Source organism: Pholcus phalangioides, unplaced genomic scaffold (genome assembly GCF_987345545.1).
Source record: "Pholcus phalangioides strain wild (caught in Gottingen) unplaced genomic scaffold, Ppha-v1.0 ptg000011l_1, whole genome shotgun sequence".
NCBI lineage: Eukaryota > Metazoa > Arthropoda > Arachnida > Araneae > Pholcidae > Pholcus > Pholcus phalangioides.
The window spans coordinates 52,472,324-52,493,404 of record NW_028301604.1 but is presented as its reverse complement, the minus strand read 5'-3'; the positions used below and the strand labels follow the sequence as shown (position 1 = coordinate 52,493,404).

Below are 21,081 nucleotides of genomic sequence, written 5' to 3'. Positions count from 1 at the left end.
CAGGGTTAATTTCTACTGAGTGACCTATTGAGTTTGCAAGCATGTGAGCAATCATAAGAGTGTGTCGCCACAGTCGTAGTCAGCTGAAGTTGTTGAAAACTTCCTAGTTGAAAACAAATTGAGACAAAAAATTAATTTTACTTTTCTGCCTTCATATATAATGTTGACTTGACGAAGGATGGAGAGCATTTTACTATTTTAATGTTTGTCTTGTAGTTTCTTGTGTCGGTACTACAGTGATTCTTATCAGTTTTCAGAATCAATAAAGCGTCCTCGCGAGCATATTTCACCATCTCATTCTCTTACTTCTGAAAGAAATACCCGGCACGCACCTGTTCTGATGGGTGCAGCTCTGTCTAGGTCCTACTGAACAAATTGAGGTGTAGGCTCTCTATTGTGGAATGACCACTAAGCAAAGGGGAAAAAACAACTTTTGATGTTCCAGTCTGAAAGTCTTTGTTGTTGAAAATGAAATAAAGAATGTGTGTGACAACAGTGATGAACGGCTTGTTTAGATACTTTCCCGCACACACTTTTCTCTTATTCTGTCAATGGAACAAAGCAATTGGAGAATTCCCTTTTAATAAACTGGCAAGTTCTGGCCAATCGTCGTGTAAAGGATTATGCATGAAAAATTATCAAATGACACCATCAAAGAGCAGGAAGACAGGAAACAAATGTTTCTTGTATTCACTGACACTCGTAGGCCAAAATAAATAGATGGAATCAATAGGAAAAACTACCTTTCTTTTTTTAAGGGCAGTCAAAATGCCCAATTGAACCGAGGAAAAAAAGTGAATCACAGTATGGTTTTGCCATGCTACTCAGGAACGAAAGAGAGAGAGACGCAAGGCTATAAAATATAATGCTCAAGACAGATGCGGATCCTGGACAATGTGACGGGAGGGATGAACTGTGTAAGTTTGTTTCATCGTCCCATATATTACGGGACAGAAAAATATTCACATTTTATTTGGCTCTTGGTAGAGGTGGTTGTTTCCATCGCCTCCTTGATCCCCACCTGAGCAAAGACAGGCATCTTCAGCGGCTAATAAAGCCGAGGCAGATATCTCCAGCTTCGAATGGAATGGAGTTGGATGTCTTCAGCTGTGAATGAAGCCGATGCAGATACAGTAGACTCTCTTGATAACGGTCACCCACGGGACCAAAAGTTTCCATTTATGGGAGGTACAATATTACGGTGGAACCTCATTTATATACAACTTTCACATTTACTTGGCGTTTGACTTTGGACGCAATGTTTCCATACTAAATTTTAATGTTAAAATGCCCTATATATTACAAATTAATTTCTAACATTTTTATACTGTAAAAGTGAACAACTGTTCAGTAGTTCTGTGTAATCACCAATGATCTCGATAAAGAAAGATTGATTGAATTCACTACATTCATCACTTTTGCATGCGATTATGCATAATTCCCAAATAAAAATGGAAAGGTTCATAAATATGGAAAAATTTATAACCTTTCTTAACACAATTAATTATTTTCACCCGTAGATGATATGTGCACTACGCATATTTTGCAATAAAAATTGAATCAAGTTAAAATAAGTGTGAAGAAGATAAAAAAAACTGTATCTATAAAACCCTTTATCTGTCTTGTAATGTTGCCTTTTTTCACACCTATCAATGTGCAAACAAAACCAACATTACCATTGGGAATTATCATTCTGGACCAGAGTTATGTTCAGTTAATCAAATAATTAACTGACAGATTATCATATTTGCCAGTATGAACTTGGAATTATTCATAATTATTGTTGAATATTATAAATTCAGGCATCTTTTACACCAACGTATGCGTTACTTTGCAAACGACTATCAAGCTTTGATATTTTGAGTTTCTTGATCAGATACTCATTTTAATTTAATGCTCCCCATATATTTTGCATACAGTTTGTCATTATTTGATCCTTTTCTTTTGATTTTTATCATGCTTTTTTCTTGGTTGCACAAAATGCAACCAGCCTTTTGTGGATGTAAATAAATAAATAAATCTACAACTGGGAATAGATATTGATCCATTGTATACCCAGCTTTTTTGTGTAGGTGTATCGGATAATCCCGTATTTTACAGGACAGACGAATTTTCCCAATATTATTCGTCTTCCCCTCTGGATCCGCGCTTGCTCTGGAAAGGGATTGCAAAGCTCACAGTTTGCGTCATAATTGAGTGACCGCTTTGTTTATGAGAGAAACAACATTTTTATTTGACTTGCAAACGGTTTCCGGGTTATTAGGCCATGGTCTAGGACCCTAGGCCTAATAACCCGGAAACCGTTTGCAAGTCATTTAACGCCGGCCATGAAAGCCTCAGACAATATTTCAGCATTTTTATTTGTTCTCACTTTTATCCAAATTTAAGGTATCCGACTACCTTTCTTGTCACTTTTCTTTAAAATGGTTCTGGAGTGAACTTTAAATACATTTTTTGATAGAAAGTGTCTCAAAATGGTGAAAACAGTGATAAATTTTGGTCTATCTATTATATTTTTCTTGAGAAAGTCGTTTTTATGTCAAATTTTAGGCAAAATTCATGTGATATTCGAAACACGATTGCAAAAAATTTTATTAATGAAATGTTTCGTGATTTTCACAGTGCATTTAGCTAGTAATGTTGCAGGTTTTGAACCAAAATATAAAGGATTGCATGATATGTTCATAAGTTACACCAAAATATGTTTAAGTACGTGTGAATTTTTTGAAATTTCATCCTACATTTTGTCTATAAAACACTGTAATTCAAAAAATATATGTGATAGACCTTAGATTTTGGTTCATAACCTCAACAATATATAGCAAAATATTACATCAAAATTTCGTAAGGATGCAATGCATCAATTTTTACAAATCATGTCACAAAGTTAAGTAAAATGTCAAAAATAGCATTCTTCGTAAAACATATTTAAAGTCTTTATTTGCGTATTACTTGTATGTAAAAATGCACAACACTAAAGTGAATGTAACTTTGATTCTAAGCATCATATGAACAAAACAAGGCCCATTTTAGAATCACAACAAATAGGGCTTTTATAAAAAATAAAAAAATAGAAATCCGTATTTTATTCCAAAATGACGTTTTCAACGTAGTCGGATACCTTAAGAATGGAGTACTTTTATTTTACCCAACTGTTTTTTTTTACAAAACATCTTACAGATATGTACAAGCAGTAGCGTGAGCAGGATCCTTTCGGCTTTCGGGGGGGGGGGGTCACCTTTTCTTTCCTCCAAGCGAGGGTTCGTTTTTTACTGCAAAAAAATATAAACTGGCGTGTCCGGAACTCAAAGTATTTTTATCATGAAATTTTTATTTGAAAGAGAAATGAAAAGTCAATAAACAAACAGAACTCTGACTGCAAGTTCTTTTCTACCAGTTTTTGGAGTCAATGAGGAGACTTTTGTTCTTACCACCTTTGAATGTGCCGTAGTGCAAATACTGTAGGGGAAAGAAAACGTTTCATACCAAGGAGGAAAAAAGTGTTACTGTCTGGGCGGTACCGAAATTTCAATCTTTATTATCACCACACTGTCGGTGATGTCATATATCGCTGTTCACAAGAAGGGTAGGCAAGATATCTTACTAGGGAAGCAGCCGATTTTGGAACGTTTCTGTGTTTTTGGCGTGTAATTTTGAGAGTTGTTCGACAGAAAACTCATGCCCAGTGGAAAGTTAATACTGTTCAGTGCCCACAGGACATTTTTTTCTCCTATCCACATAACAGAAACTTCAAATGTTTTCTTGGTCTGTGAGAATAGAAGGAAGTTAAACGAAGTGAGATAAAATGAATAGAGTAGGTAAAACATAAACACTACATGTTATTTGCTGAGAACTGTTGGACAGAGAGCCATATAAGCCAGAGCATTGTGAAGGTGTTAATTTATTATACCTAATATCCTTAATTGTGGCTATTTTCATCTACATCCCTTCAGTCTTTTCAAAATTAAAATATTTTTACACAGCGCCACTGCTTATCAAAGAAATAAATGAATATTTTCTGGAAAAAAAAAAAATTCAGTGTGCTATCTGGATTTTTGTGAACTTGTATTCCTGTATTGGTCTGATGCTTGTTTTGTTTTTATATTATACCAGTGCTTCGAGACAATTCCTATTATTTTTTCAAATTAAAATTTAATATTGAATGGGCTAGTGAAAAATCTAGCCAGTGCCAAAGATCCCAGCCTTGAGGCCGTGCACAGCAAACACTCATTAGGTATTTTGGCTCCTATATAAGCATGGGAAGCACAAATTGAAAGCGCATGACACTTGTCTTATTTTCAAACCTTCTGATAAATTTTCATGAAAATTTTGTCAAGAAAATTTATCTTTCTATAATCTAAATTGATGGCCTGTATTGAACTTTTTTGACATTTTCTTTATTCGTGCTAGTAGATGGGTGGCCAGGTATTCAAGTGAGAGATGTGTCTTCATTTTTTAAGTAAGTCAAGCATTTCTAAACTCTGTGCTCTTTTTTCACCATGCCAAATGGAGCACATACCCAGTGCCCAAAACTATTTGACATATTTACTTTCTCATCTTCTTGAATGGTATTTATGAAGTTGACAATTGTTACCGCAGGGAGTCCTCCATCGAGGTTTTAACGCACCAACCTCTCGATGAGTATAAAAAACAAGCCTGCCGTTCGGAATCGGCAATAGTAGGCCCTGGTCTAACTAGCCCTCGTGTGCAGAAAATGACAGTGTTGCGACAAAAATGATCAAATGATATAAAATTGACTACTATGGCGAGTTGTAAAATAAGCAAATACAATAGCTTATTTTAGAATCTACAGTGCACGGCCAAAGTTTAGACACTTGTTTTAGATCACACAGTATATCAAACTAATAATTGCAAAACCACAAATTAATTACCTCTTATTAGGGTGAATATGTACTTTATTTTCAAAGTAATAAAATTAGACTATACACTCTTTCTCTCTTTATAGACAACATAATTACAAAATAAACAAAAATAGCATATAAACAATTAACACAAAAGTTTAGACAAAGTCAAATTTTCAGCAAAGTAAAAATTGTAAAAAAATTTGGTTTGATGTCCCATCTCCTTAATAAGTTAGTTTATGCAGGCTTCCGCCAAAGAAATTATATTTTGCATTCTCTCTCTCTCTGTCACTCAAAATTATGCCAATAACTCAAAAAAAATTCTTCTACAGGCTTCTACTACTAAGAAAAGTAGAAACTCTTCTACTCTTCTAAGAAAAAGATCTTCTACTGGCAAATACTATCAATTATTTTCATAAATCTTTCTACAACATGCCTCATAGATTCTCAATAGGTTTGAAATCTGATCCACATGCTGCCGAGTCAAAAACTTCAATATTTTGTGCATTAAACTTTTGCACGACCTGCTGTATGCACAATGTACCAACGACTCCAACCTACTTGCATTAATCTTGCTCGCACTGGAGACCAGCTAGAGGTTTTCCCGATAGTAGTAGATCATGCTCTAGTGTTTGTATGTAATGCTGAGAATTTTGGTGACGTCTAAGAGATGCTATTGATACTTGCCATTGCAGTAGAATGAAGCTGAAACCATCAGTGAACCACCTTGTCCATGGTTTCTTGCGCAAATCGTGCAAATATTATCCTCATCTATCTAGTCTATATAGGTTCCACTTCTTCTCATTGCTGAAAATAACTGAATGCTATTTGGGTCCATATGGAAAACACTTGTGATCCCACTGTGATCTTTATGTTTTGTGCTCAAGTTGAAACCTGAGCGCAAAAGCCGATTTTTTAAATAATTTTTTGAAACACTACCATATCTGTTTCTCATATGTGTGTGTGCATCGTATCCATTCACACTGAGAGTCCAGATGAGCTTTCAAATTGCCACGCAGTTAGGATTACAAAAATAAGTCATACTAAACGTGGAAACTTTCTAAGTGGGAACATTATAAGCGGAGTATACTGTAGTAATTTTAAATTAATCTACATTTTCAAATGCAGTTCTAACGTGTTTCAGAATGTTTTTCTTTATTTTTAGGAATCCCAGTATTTAATTCCTTTACTTCTATTATTTACATTAATTAAACAAAAACAGCAATAAACAATTTGAAAAATGATCGAAGTTATCGAATTGCAACAGATATTTGATAAAGATGATAAAACACTATAAAAGTATGACAGAAATGTATGTCTGTTCAATATGATTTGAGCCATGATGAAGTGTTAGCAGGTGGACCACGCTAATTACTATTAACCATTTATAAATGTTATCAAATTAATTAAAATGCAACTCCATCTCAATATTTCATGTTTGATTTGATCTCAACTATCAACGCATTCCTGAAATAATGAGAAAATGAGTGTAATAAAATCAGTTCTTTCTGAACAATTTTCCCCCTTCAAGATTTATGTTCGTAAGTTGAAAAATGTATAAGTTGGGGAGTGACTGCATAAAATTATTTTGAAGGGGCGCAAAAATTTTTTTGCACCGGGCCGCAAAATTCCTAAGCCCGGCCCTGACTACTGCCTTTATGGAACTTTTTCTGAGGCTTTTATAGAGTCTAAGACCGACTGATGAATGGACATGAGAAAAATTCTTATGAAAGTTTGCAGTTTTAACACCATCCCCACTCGTCCAACACAGCTCACTATTTTATAGGTGCAATGGTATTAAGCTGGCAAAGTGTAGGGCTGTGGCCATTCAAAAATAATAATCTGAAATAACATGTATTCAGTGATTCTTTTCTTTATTGAGTACTAGCTGTTACCCAAACCTGCTGCTTTGCTCTTGATTTTGTAATCTGAAAATTCTCCCTTATGACCCCGTTAGGTGTTGAATTTTTTAAAATCCCTTCTTAGTGAGTCTTTACATTATAAAATAAAACCCCTCACAAAATTTCTTATAGCTTGGCTTTTAATGATGAATCAGTCAGTCAGGACATGTTATTTTATATGCATAGGTTAGTTTTTATTTTGTATATGTATGTGGGATACTTAAATACTTATTAAATGCCATACGTAATGTTGGTGCCTACGACGGCATTTGCCGACGCGCAGACTTTTTTCTGTCTTTTTCACCAGTGAAGTGGTTAAGACGGCATTTGCCATCGCTGATACACGTAATGGTGTTGCCTACGACGGCATTTACCGACACACACAGACTTTTCGGTATTTTTCACATAGATATGACGAAATAATTTGTTATACACGTGCTGCCATCTCTGTACAGCCATCCTTCTACTTTATTATTTCATCACTAGATGGAGTTGGCAATTATATTTCAAGGTCTGAGATTATTATTACTATTATCTTTGTCATGCTTTGCAAAGCTGCATCCCCATCGTTTTTGTTTCAATTTCCAACTCCCTTGCGAAGATGCATCTGTTTTATTACTCATATATCTTTTAGCAAAGGTTAAACTACTATTGTTCCTCATAAATCCATCAACAGCGTTTCTTTTAGTCACAGGACATTATGACCGCCCCTCAATTTCCAACTCCCTTGCGAAGATGCATCTGTTTTATTACTCATATATCTTTTAGCAAAGGTTAAACTACTATTGTTCCTCATAAATCCATCAACAGCGTTTCTTTTAGTCACAGGACATTATGACCGCCCCTCACCACTTTTGGGGTGTCATATTATGTCTCGACACATTCGAGATATTAAAAAACATGCTATAAAAAAAATATTTTAATATTTCAAACTTCCAAGAAAAGGAAAATGCTTGCGCATCTTCAAAAAAAAAGTGGGCACTGCGGGTAATGCTCGGAGAAATTAATTGGACAGTTGACTGGTTAAGGATTGCATTAAGGAAAAAGAGAGTATATTTGTATACATAGTATATATACTTTATGTATGAAAATATTAATTTTTTATGGTCTCAATGTGTATGCTCAAATTGTTGTGAGCAAACATGTTTCAAGTTTATCATAAATTAAGTATATTCATTAGGTTGTCTTGGCTTTGGAAAAAAAGGTGTTTGATTTCGATTCACAAGACGTTTTTTCAGAAAAGGGCAAATGGGTAAGTTTATTTATTTGAATTATATAAAGTCATGTTGACAGTGGGGTAGCTAGGTTTTGGTCAGTGGGGGAGCAAAATTCGGAAAGGCGCCATTTTTTGTTCCTGCTTTAGGCTCAAACTGAAAATTATGAATCAGTAGAAAGAACTTGAAATTTTTCCATTTAAAAAATCAAATTAAATTTATTTTTGGTTTTCAGTTGATGTTATTTTTTTAATTAAATTACTTTTCAATTGATTAATCTATTTTAATTTTTTAATTAATTAAAAAAAATGCGAATTATATTGTATGTTTTGTGTACTTACACAAATACAAACACCAAAAATACAACTGGGGAATTGCCAAAAAGGTGGTTGGAAAAAAATTGATAGTATAAGAATGATATGCAAAATTTGGGAAACAGTCTCGTAATGGATGATCATGAACTGTTTTCGTATATCAGGCTTGTAACACAGTAGAGAAATACTGTAATGATGCTGATTCTAGAACAGTGGAATAATATAGCAGCTAAGAGATCAATTATTATTATCTTATGTGAATGCTGATGATTAAGTTGCAATTTGTAGTCATTTTACAGATAAAGGATAAATTAATTGGATATTTTGAATTTTGGATAATTAGAACTTTTTTCCAGTGACTTTGGACTCTGAATTAAACAAGTTTAACTGTAGTTGAAAAAGACGTTGAAGAGTCCCTAGTGAACACTAATAAACTTCGAGTGGAGTTCATTATACTATTTAATAAGAGTTTTGTAATCACCCAATACTCAAAATCTTCATACTTCCATCCAGTTGCTTTCATCATATTACACTCTTACTGTAAGCATATATCATATATACACTACTACTACTCAATCGTGCATTTACTTCTAACATTTCTCTTATGGAATTTCTAACAAATTGGCGCATGCCAGAAAGTTCTTTCTTATATTATGCATGACCATAACACATCTATGATGTCATAGTTATGCATGGTTTGTGTTCGAGAAGTTTTGCTATCTGTTTTGCCTTATTTTAGAAATGAAACTGACAGATGCCTGAAATTTCCTGTTATGCAAATACCATGTTGAAAGTTTACCTGCTCTCTGCGGGAACACTTTTCAAATTTAGCATTGTTACCTTAAAGTTGGAAAAGTGAAAAAAAAAACTCACTTCAATCAACCACCACTGGTATGGTTCAAACCTGGATCATCGTGATATGAGTCCATCATAATGCACACATGATCCCACGGTGCTATCACATACTACTAGATTGCAGATGCACAAGCAAAGGGTGCCATGAATCCAAAAAGGTTTGGGAACCACTGTTTAGGAATTTTAAACAAATTCTTGTTTGCTGGGAATTGTTGTATGTGTCTATAATGTATTTAAGTATATCTGAGGCGTATTGCATGTTTGAAATGCCACTGTCCATCTTCCGAATCGAACTGTAAGTAGCAGGTGTACAAATTGATTGAAATAATTTTTATGTTCGCTGGTCTACCGACCTCTTTTGAAGAAACTGTTTAAAGAAAGAGTTCTGCTCGAAGTTGAAAAACTTAAGCAGGCATTGTGCACAGTATATGTATATTTATTCTTAGTGAAATAAATTCATGGGGCATGTTTTATAACAAGTCAGCAAAGAATGAAAATATATTGAGCGATGAATGGTAGAGACTAGGGCAGGGATTCTCAAACTCTTTCCATCTGCGGTGGCCCTTACTATTATTATAGAATTACTATTATTATAGTAAGGGCCACCGCAGATGGAAAAAGTTTGAGAATCCCTGCCCTAGTCTCTATTATTTACTTACAGGGACCCCTTACTGTACCCCCCTTACTATTATTATAGTAAAGGGTGCAACAGAGGATACCATGGATATTCTTTGATTATAATCAAAGCTTATCCATGGCTCCCAGATCAGTTTAACATAGAATCTCTTTGAAAAATCTTTGTCGGCCACCACTCCATAATGCCCCCAACAAAGGTTGGCAGCGCACAGTTTGAGAATCCATGGACTTGGTTTTTCCCTCATTGACTGATATGCTTTTCAACAATATAAATACTACAGGCCCACGATGCTGAAATATGCTACCTGCCGCTTTAAGAGAAATTAATAGCCTACGCATGTTTAAGACCCGTCTAAAAATCTATTTAACACAACAGCCATCTGAGATTTAGTGTATTTCTTCCTTTTTCCTCATTATAATAGCAATTTATGTTGTTTTTTTCCGACTTTTTCATTTTCCTTTCCTGATTGTTTTTGCCAACCCTTCTTATCGACCACAGAGCTCGTCAGGGCATTTCTATGCCCTTTTCTTTGTGGTTCAACTGTACATGTAGTTTTTTTTGTTATATTGTTTAATGCTCTCACCTGTATCAATAATCATACAAGTTTTATAATACACTGTAATATTCATGTACGGAAATAAATTGAAAATTGATTGACCAGAGGGTATTTGGATAAGTGCTGGCAAACATGGCATTTTTAGGCACTCTAAATCTAGCCAAGCCTCCTACACACAAGGTGGTATTTCTAGGAGCTCAAGCTCTACCTAAGGTGCCCGAAGAAAATGTGATACTTCTTGGAGCTTGAATTCTAGCTTGAATTAGCTTCATAAGTTGAGTAGTCTCTCCCTAATTGGTTCCCACACCTAATTTCTTCAGAAGGCACCTTAATCAAAGCTCTTAGTGGCTCTTCACTATAGAATGAGCATTTTATGAACGCTGTATTCTCAAAACTGAGGCAGGTACAACAAATTGTGGCAGGTATTTGTAGGAGAGTATTTCGATATCAATAGTGTAGGAAAAAGTTACATTAAAAAGCGGGCAAGATTTTGTCCTTTAATGAAGGTAGGAACAGGGGCTGCTCTGAACATGCTTTCAGATGAAGAGATTGAGAGCAATTTTTAAAAATGTTAATGAAAACATTCACCTTTTCTCTAAACCCAGTCGCTGTGAAATTGCAAGAGGCGCATATATAAGTAGAGATTTTTTTTCCTCATGCATCATTTTATAAAAGGTTATTGAAGATAGAATTTTTGGAGATCATTTAGGAGAATAGGTGCCAATGTAGACCAAATTTTGATTGGGGGAAGCAATCTTTCTCCCTGCTCCCCCTCCCTGTCTCCGCCACTGCCTGTTCATCTTATTTTAGCTTTTAAAGCTACTTCAATTTGACACAGTGACAAAATAAAGATTTAGGAAGTTTTTTCAATCAAGCTTCTGTGAGAGTATTCCTGGTCAAACATCATTATCAGTTCTGACCACAATGCTTAAAGTGAACAGACATGCTTTTTTTTCTGCTGATCAACCAAGAGTTAAGTTTTGGTATCCAATCCAAGAGGGATCCTCGGTCAGTGTGATTAGTGGTTATATGTTTTTCCTCTGAAGAGGACACCCACTGTGTGTCAAAAATATATTAGGAGTTTTGTATTTTCCATATATTTGCCTTATTCATTGGTGATTTCTGAGTATTATTGTTTTCTTACTTATTTTATATTTAAGGCTCGAGTATTTCCCAAATGGTATAGACGAGCAATGAGTTTCACTTTGGAATTCCTGCTTGCATTAACATCCAACAAAAGGCTGGGCTTGTGCTATGAGTGCCACTCCCATGGTCAGTGACGTCTTGATGAATGGGCCCAAATCAAACAAGAACCCCCTAAATTAGTGAAAGGTTTCACTAATGCACATATGCATACATTATTATTTTAAATTTGGAGTCTTTCATTAAAATAATAAAAGAAGAGTCCTAAAAAATGTTTGAACCTAGCCCCTCAACTTGTGAAGATGGCTTTGTCCATAGTGAGGCAAAGAAAACTGTGTGGCTTTGTCTTGTTAGTTGTGATCACATGACGCTTGACATACTTGGCAAAACATTGCTCGTATAGTGAGCAAAAATTTTTTAAACATGTTTGCTTGTCTTGTAAATCACTTGTAAACCAAAGTTTCACTGTATCAGTAATTACTTTTTTTTTTCCTTTTTGACCTATTAACTGTAATTCAATTTGTTGCAATGCCACTGGCACATTTGCAGCATGCTACTGTTGATATGCTATTATTTACTATTCTGTCACTTTTTACATAAATTTTTATCTAAATCGTGATATCTCTATCTATCTTGATAACCCATTTTAAATTTTTTTATATATGCATATTATTTTACAGTTACAGGAATTTGATAAAGAATTGGAAGCATTTCAAGATCAACTTTTTGAATTCAACATTGATTTTCCTCCAAGGTACTTTTTGTTCATCAATTAATATACTACATTGAATGTGGATGCATTGAATATCGATGTTTTGTTTGGATATAAAAATGCTAGAATGAAAATATCATATTTTGGAACCCTTAAATGTGGATGCAATGGTCTCGAAGTAGTTTACCCCCGTTTACAACAAATTGTGCCACTATATTTGCGAAGACAGTAGTTTTTTAAAACACAAATGCTGTAAGTGTATCTCTTCCGTCTTTGGCCACCAAATCAGCCACATCATAATTGCCTTATTATTGTTTTATCTTTTGTATTTAGAAATTATTAACTAATTTGTATATTCTGCTTCTAACTACACTTTCCTCTGGAGCAGAAACATAGGCTATTTTTCTGAGAGCATCTATAAATGCACATTTTTGGCATGATGGTTATTCATCTTAACCAAAAACTGAATAAACCCTTTTATATAGTCCCATAAAGAACCCTTAACCTATGTCTGTTAACCAAAGTTCTGTATTTCATGTTTCAATACTTGTAAAAATGTTATTTGAACTTATTCAATAAGCAGCAGGAAGAGCGTATAATAAAGATGCTTCCTTTAAAGGTTGTTTTCTACAAAATTCTGCTCAGTTATTACCAGAGGGTAAACTGTGGCGTATGTAAGGCTTTAAGGGTAAATTTTTGGTTCCTGTAAGCATATTCAATTATACCACCTATTTTTTTTAAAGACAGAATAATGATATCAGTCAATGGCTTTGACTTCTCAAACATTGAAATAGTTTTTTTTTATAATGCCTTTGAAATTGAGACACATGATGATATGATCAACATTGTGTTATGCAGCGCAAAAGGTCAAGAACCCCTGATTTAAAGGAAGATTAGAATCTGGAGATCTTTTCATTTTACATTATTTACACACCAGTGTTGAGAGAGTTCAATTCATGTGATTTCTCCATATTTAATGTGGTTGGCTCATTTCTCTGTCTCATATATATGTCTAAACATAAGGTCCTGATAAATGTCCAGACCATGAAGTTTCATACTAAGAGCAGACCTGCCAACTGTCCGGATTTAGGCGGGAGACTCCAGATTTTTCATCCTTCCTCCTGCTCTCCGGATTTGTTAAAATTTCTCCAGATCTTGGCAGAAAATTAGATTTTACACGAGCTTTCACGTTGTCGTGACATCTATGACTGCTATCGTCATTAGGGAAAACACCCATAGAGGACAGCCGTGGTCATTTCCATCGAGCAGCTGTAAAAAAAACTCTTGGTGACCGCATTTAAGCAACTGGCAAACAAATGACTTTTTTTACGTAGCATTTATCGGCAATCATTTATCTGGGGCATGACCTTGGTTGCCGAAATTCCTGTATAATCATTATTGTATTCCATTAACAGCCGTGCTGTAAACACTATTTTTCTCGCCAGCAGCTTCGTATTTTGAAGTTTTTAAATTGTTTCCTCCAATTAAATATGTCTTCAGAAAGAAAATATATAACTTTAAGCTATATAAAGCTAAATATAAAGCTTTTAAGAGTTCATATACCCAAGATTATCAATCACTGATAGCATCTATGAAAGGGAACACTTATGTTTTATGAACAGTATGTAGATGTGATTTCTCTATTCAGCATGGAAAGACTGACATGGAATTATATTCTGCTTAGGGGCAATGCAGAAACTGCCTTGGGGGAATAATGGAACTTTGTCTTAATTGATTTTAAAAAAAATTTGTTTAAAAAAAAAAATTTGTGAATTTTTTTTTTTTTTTTGATTGAGTCTATGAGTGTCGGGGGGGGGGGAAGGTTAGGTTACCCCCCTCGAGAGAATCTCCGGATTTCTGGATTCCAAAAGTTGGCACGTCTGTAAGAGTCATACCATTCCTGCTGAAACATTCAAGTTTCGGCTTGAGGAACTCTCTCTCTCTATGCAGAAGTGGAGAATTTTTTATGTTTGTGCAGATATACTCAATTATTTATATTTTTATGTAGTAGATTTCATATGTATAATTATACATACTTTAGAAGATTATGTATAATACTTATATTTTGTGCAAATAAATAAGCAGGAGTAGTCTGAAAAACTGTCAATTTTGACTAAATATGATAATACTGTTGGCATGATTTTTTCCTCTTTCTGGAGGAGACAAACATAGGTGGAGATAGACTTGAAAGGATGGGATAACGATGATAATGATGTAAATATGGGGGGGGGGCATGATGATGATATCAATTTATATACATGCATTTACATTAGATCAATTGGCTCCATCATTGACACTGCTGTCCCCTCCCATATCTCTGCTAATGGAGACAACTGACGTTTCTTTTTAAAGGTTTGTATCGACATAACATTCAGAAAAATTTCTTTCCCCCAATACATTACAGGCCGAGAAAACATCTCTATTATTTCACAGCATTATTTTTTGACCATTTAATTGGTGGTCTTGCTTGTATATATACAGCTTCATTTTTCTTTCAAATGGTCTGTATGTAGATACGGTAAAAGAGAGTAAATTTCTGATTCCAAAAGGTCCTGTTTTTTAAAGTACAGTAGACTCTGCCATCCGGCCCATCCAATAATCCAGCGGTTTTTGCCAGTTCTTTTGTTCTCTCTTGCCAGACCTTTTTTTACCGGGAAAAACATGTGTTTTAATGTGTTCCACAATTACGCAGACAAGATAATAACCACGAAGACAAACAAAGAGGCAGATAAATTTAAAAAAAAACTGCATACACTGAGTGTGTGGCCTCAAGGGATTATATAATATATGTCCCCGGTAAAAATCTTATCTATGATGGTTGTTGGCTCCTTGCAGATGTCGAGAAATAGAAAATGTCAGTACATGTCTCTGCATGCATCTGTTGCTTGGAGGAAAACAATGTCAAATAATATTCTGTATTGTAACCCACCCGTCTTGCCTATACAGTTCAGTCTTTGCTTTGATTCTCACTCTCCTTCATTTGTGAAAGTGTCTTTTCTGCATCTTTGTTGTTTATTTCTCTTATATGTGCAATGTCATTGTACTCGAAACAAAAGCATAAAACATCAACTCTCGTTTTAAAAAAACGAGCTTATTAAAGGCAGGAAGTTGATTGACCTTGCCAAGGAATACTCCAACCCCCCCGTGCAACCCTATTTTTTCTACTCCGATGGAATAATACAGTTACCAAGTATAATTGTTTTTTTGTTTTTTTTTTTGTCACAAAAAAGAAATGTAAAGATTCATTATGCAAATTCAATCAGTAAAAATTTATAAAATATACAATGTTCTAAATTCATATTACATGGCTTTACATGGCATTTTGTTAATAAAACTCTATCTGCAGTGATTTTAATAATTTGAATGCATCGTTTTTTCGAAGATCTTCCAGTAATCCAGTGGTTTAAATAATTTGAATGCATTGTTTTTTCAAAGTCTATGTGCCAGATTACAGAGAGTCTACTGTTGTTTTACAGCAACTTCAAATTTTTTTCAGCAGACCTATGAACCATCAGTTGGTTAATATCGTAATATGATGTTAACCAACGCTCTTGGCATTGGAGGTGGTAGCTCAGGTTAATAAGATACTCACGCAGTGGCGTAGCCATGGGGGGTGGGGGAGCAGGGAGTGCAATTGCTTCCCCCAATCAAAGTTTTGCCTACATTGGCGCCTATTCCCCTAAATTACTTTTGATTCCCAAAGAAAAATCAGAAAAAAATTAAATTCTGTATTTTCTACCTCTATTAACTGAGGATAAATATCCAAGTGTGAAAGATATGAAAGTCTGTTAACATGCTTCCTCTTGCAGTTTCACTATGACTGGGCTTGTGCTATTCATTTTAGAAAAGAGAGAGAAGTATATAGAAATTTTCCTTACAATCATTTTTAAAATTGCTTCTAAGCTCTTCATCTGAAAGCATAGCCAGAGCAGCTTTTTTACCTGCTGTTGATGGTTCAGGGTAGAGCTTCAGAAACGCCTTTCTTTGACACCTTAGGTTCTGAGAACCAAGCGCTTGTTCTACTGTGAGGTGGTCTCTTAGAGCTTTGTCTAAAGCAGCTGCTGAAAAAATAAGATACGATACGAAACCCCTATTATGGACCATACTAACCCCATTATGGACCACCTATTAATATCACAGAGCCTAGAAAGTTTAATGGCTAGAGTTTGAATGCCTAAAAATATCAACTTATCAATAGTTGCCTATAGGATAGAGTTAGATCTCCTAAAAATACCACATTAGCTATAGGCGCTGTAGCTAGAATTATTAGCTTGCATATAGGTCAGTGTCAGAAAATAGGAAAAGATGAAAAGCAACTCTGATATTCTGAGCGCTAAAACAACCAAGATCAGACACAATGGAGTTATACAATCTGCAAGAGTTGTTTCTTGAAGGTGGGTAAAATGAAAAAAACTGTAAAAGGACCAATACCTCCTTAAACATAGAGAATGATGGGAGGAAATGACAGTAATTTATATTGTGCATAATTTAGAATAACTTGGTTGATAGATTGATAAGTTCAGTGTTTTTAAAAAAGTGACTTACTCAATGCGACATCCCATACCATGGCCCTCACACCCTGAAGCAGACACCCCTAGTCAGTTTTTTGTATATTAAATTTATGGTGTGATAAAACAAAAACATTAAGAATTGTCCCAGGCCTTCTGGCCCTGTCAGCAAAGGATTGTTTATTGTTTCATGTTCTGAAATACACCCCATGCAGGGTGGCTCTACAGAGCTTTGTGACCTATGTAACCGCAAAGGGTGCCACAATAGGAGGTGCACCAAATCAAAGAGACAAAATAATTGTAGAAAAATTTAAAACAAAAATGTTTGTGTAAAATTTAAACTACGAACTGCAGCAAATGTTCGTTAGATCGAATGATTCGTAGAGAAAATTGTAATTTTTGATGCATTTCATCTAGCTAGGAACATTACTATTTTACTGGTGTGATTTATGTGCCGGGGGGTGCTAAAAAAGTGCATATCGAGTGGGTGAAAGTTCAGCCTCGATCCGCCACTGACCCTATGGATTTATTTAACAAAAAAAAAAAACATAACCCACAATGTCTGCTTAAGTTTTTCAAATTCAAGCAGGCCTTTCTTTAAAAAAGTCTCCCACTGAAAGCAGATAGATCTGATAAACACAAAAATTATTTCACTTGATATTCAATTGATTCATTCATACACCTGCCACTTTCACTTGCAATTTAGAAGATGCATAGTTATCTTACAAACAATTTAAACACCTCAAACACTCCAAAATACATTTGGTACACACACATACATGCGATATTATTTGGCACACACCAATTCATTTGAAATTCCTAAGCAATCATTCCAAAAAATTTTTTGGTTCACTGTACTCCCTTTGGGTTAGCATCTGCAATCTAATAATATATGATATCTGTGCTCCCGATAAAAGCAATTGGATGGAATTACAAAAACTTTTCCAAACTCTCATATTTTTTCAGTCACTTTGTTGGGCAATTTATCGGTTGTGGCTTTGTATTTTTATAAGTATGCTATTTAGGCTATACTAAAATGTTGCTAAAAATGTTTAAATTACTGTATTGGCCAAGCAACATTGAATAAATAAATAAATAGATTTAAAAATTTAATTTAATCAATTAAAAAGGAATTGATGTAGTTAATTTGAATAAAAAACTGAAAATAAATTTAATTTGATTTTTTAAATTAAAATTTAAAGTATTTTCAATGAATGCATAATTTTAAATTTGTGCTTAAATCCAGACCAGAAAAAAGGTGCCTTTCCTGATTTTACTCCTGCATTGACAAAAACCTGGCTACGCCACTATACTCACATAAAGGGTTTTAAACCAGTATGTCGTATTTGTGCCATAGAATATTTGGAAGGAAATTAACAAAATTATTTTCTAAAGCAGTGGAAAATACAGGGTGTTTCAAAAAGAATCATCTGATTTAAAATAATCATAACTATTCAGCTTTTAATCTGTTTTGATCAAATAATGTATAGGTAGAAAGAGAGAAATCTTGAGTTTCGCACAGTTGCTGACAGGTAGTGCTAATGCTCTTCCTTCGGTTGCCACTTCAGTGTTTGTCAAAATTGGCTTTTTTCGCAGTTAGAAACCAATTCGGATGACTTCGTTTTCCAGCAGAATGGGGCACCAACACACTGGAGCTTGGACGTTCGAGAATTTTGGAACAATCGCATTCCTAAACGATGGATCGGCCGTACAGGACCTCACCATCCAGTTAAACATCACTGACCTCCAAGATTGCTGGACCTCACAGTGTGTGGGTTTATAAATGACTACGTTTATGTGCCTCCCCTTCCAGCTACATTAGCCAAACTGAAGATACGAATACCAGCAGCTGTGAAAGCAGTGGATGCAAACATGCTTGTAAAAGTTTGGGACAAATTTGACTACTGTATAGACACATGCCATGCATCCTAAGGTGTACATGTTGAGCACCTTTAATTTGGTTTGTAAAAAACTTTATGATTAGCCATGTAATATAAAATTAATCTTAAGTGTCTATGTTCAATATTTTTTCTTAATATACTCATTTCAAATCGGGTGATTCGGAAATGAAATTTTTGACACCCTGTGTAAAAGTTCAGATTTCATGACAATATGTGTACAAATTAAATTTAAGACCCTTATGCAATCGATTATACGAGTAATAAGTATACATCATGATACAAGAAAACTCCTCTTTTGCAGACATTGGTGTGACAAAAAAAAATGTGTGTATAAAAGAGGGGTGACTGTTAAAATCGGGTTTGAAATACATACTTTTACTCTTAATACAAGGGAAATTATTATTTGACCATAAAAGGGGGTTGACCATGAAGAGGGGTTTTGTTATAAATATCAGCTGATGGTATATTTCTAATGACTTATACCAGGGTTGTTTGGTTTAAACCAAGTGGTTTTTTTTTCAAAAAATCAAATAAAAGTATAGAGAGAAACAATGTCACTCTCCACTTTTTATACAAAGTAGGAAAGCCTGGATAGCCAAGCAGAGATAGAGATGCTGTTCGTAAAGAAAATTCACATTCCTCTGTGGGGAATTGAACCACCAATCTCTCATTGTCCGGGCGAGTGTTCTAACCATTGAACTAAAGAGGACAGACATTTTCAATCCTTAGAGCATATGTATGAATGCTGAAAGGGATTGCGCATGGACAGCCTCCTAGCTCAGCTAATAGCCCTTATGACGTTAATTATGACGCCGATTCCCCACAGAGGAATGTGAATTTTCTTTCCAAACATCTCGATCTCTGCTTGGTTATCCAGGCTTTTGTACGTTGTATGAAAAGCGGAGAGTGACATAGTTTCTCTCTGTATGTCGCCATCTGGGGGCTAACATCGTAAGGGCTATTAGCTGAGTTAAGAGGCTGTCCATGTGCAGTCCCGTTCAGCATTCATACATATGCTCTAAGGATTGAAAATGTCTGTCCTCTGTAGTTCAATGGTTAGAACACTCGCCCGGACAGTGAGAGATTGTAGGTTCGATTCCCCACAGAGAAATGTGAATTTTCTTTCCAAACACCATCTCCATTTCTGCTTGGTTATCCAGGCTTTCGTACTTCAAATAAAAGTAGCCTAAATATAATTTTTCCCCTTAAAAATATCACATTGGTTCATTATTAGCCAATATGTTTTATTCTTACCACATTTTCTATTCTTGGGGTACATGCTGATGGTATATCTTTAAATGTGTAAGATGATATGTGGTTTTTTTTTTACAAAAAAATCTCATAAAAATGGTCTGAATATAAATTTTCTTTTGTATTAAGTATCTCAATTGCTCAAAATTTATCATTCTTACTGAATTTTCTAACTTTTGGCTGCATTCTGATGCTCTATCTTAAGCAAATTCATGAATGAGGATTGTGTCACACATATGTTGTAGTGGTGTATTACCTCACAGATTTTTTTCCCTTCACAAAGAAGCAGCAACAGTAGTGACTTCACTGGCATGCTAAGGGCAGGTGGTCTTATAATCCAAAAGGAAACCAGTGTACTAGTAGTTAGATTACCTCACAGAGAGACAGACATGACCGCTGACCGCCCAGAGATTACCTCACAGACATTTTCATTTTCTTTCCATAAGAAGCAGCACATTCCGTACTGTATAACACCACCAGGCTTAATATCAAATTATTTTTACATATTTTCAACATTACCCCCAGTTAATCAAGGTTCTACTGTACAGTAGTAAAAGCCTGAAATTGGCCAGTTCGTGAAGTGTCCAGTGATCGGGAATTTCTAACTGAAAAATGTTTTCAGTTACAAATTCCTTGGAATATGTACTGGGTCACCGTTTGGTTAGGATGTACAGTTGTAAGTGATTTATGATAAATAATCAGCTATATGAAGGGTGATTATAATTAAAGTTCTGATTCCAAAACACGAATAAGAACTGCTGGTCAGAATGGCTTGAAAATTTTCATGGGTTCATTGCATCAAGCAATGGAATTTTCTTTGACGAAAGGAAAAAAAACTTTAAATTGTACAAGTATGATGCAGTACTTGACCAGCAATATAATCTATTTTATGCAACCAGGCCATTTCGGTACTTCAACAGCATCAGTGTGTGAATAGCAGGTTCGGACAAATCCCAAATGCTGAGGTGACTAGACAATCAGTTTTGCCATCTAAAATTTTATATGCATCATTGCTAAAATGAAGTGTACGTATGAGACAATTTTTTTTTGATCTCGTAATAATGTGTCTTCTAACATGAGAATGGGTCATAAAGTCCCGATGGGGGCAACATTACTGAGGACGGTCTTTCTTGGGAGAAAAATTTTCTTCGCTCTTAATGAATTTGCTTCTCATAATTTTTTTTTTAGATTTGTCCAGCTGTGATGGATAGCACAACTTTTATCAAG

General features: G+C 34.9%; 1 protein-coding gene across 4 annotated transcripts in view; it reads left to right on the top strand.

Moving 5' to 3' along the window:
- Positions 1-21,081, top strand: part of 5PtaseI (inositol polyphosphate-5-phosphatase A) — a 150,160-nt gene that overhangs the window by 82,790 nt on the left and 46,289 nt on the right. For all 4 annotated transcript variants that reach the window (XR_016193602.1, XR_016193603.1, XM_089239657.1 and 1 more), the window contains 2 exons: positions 7,944-8,015; positions 12,163-12,236. Coding sequence is in view for 2 of the 4 variants with exons in the window: in XM_089239657.1 (XP_089095783.1) it covers positions 7,944-8,015; positions 12,163-12,236 (146 nt within the window). In the remaining 2 variants the exon portion in view is untranslated. The remainder of the gene's footprint in view (positions 1-7,943; positions 8,016-12,162; positions 12,237-21,081) is intronic.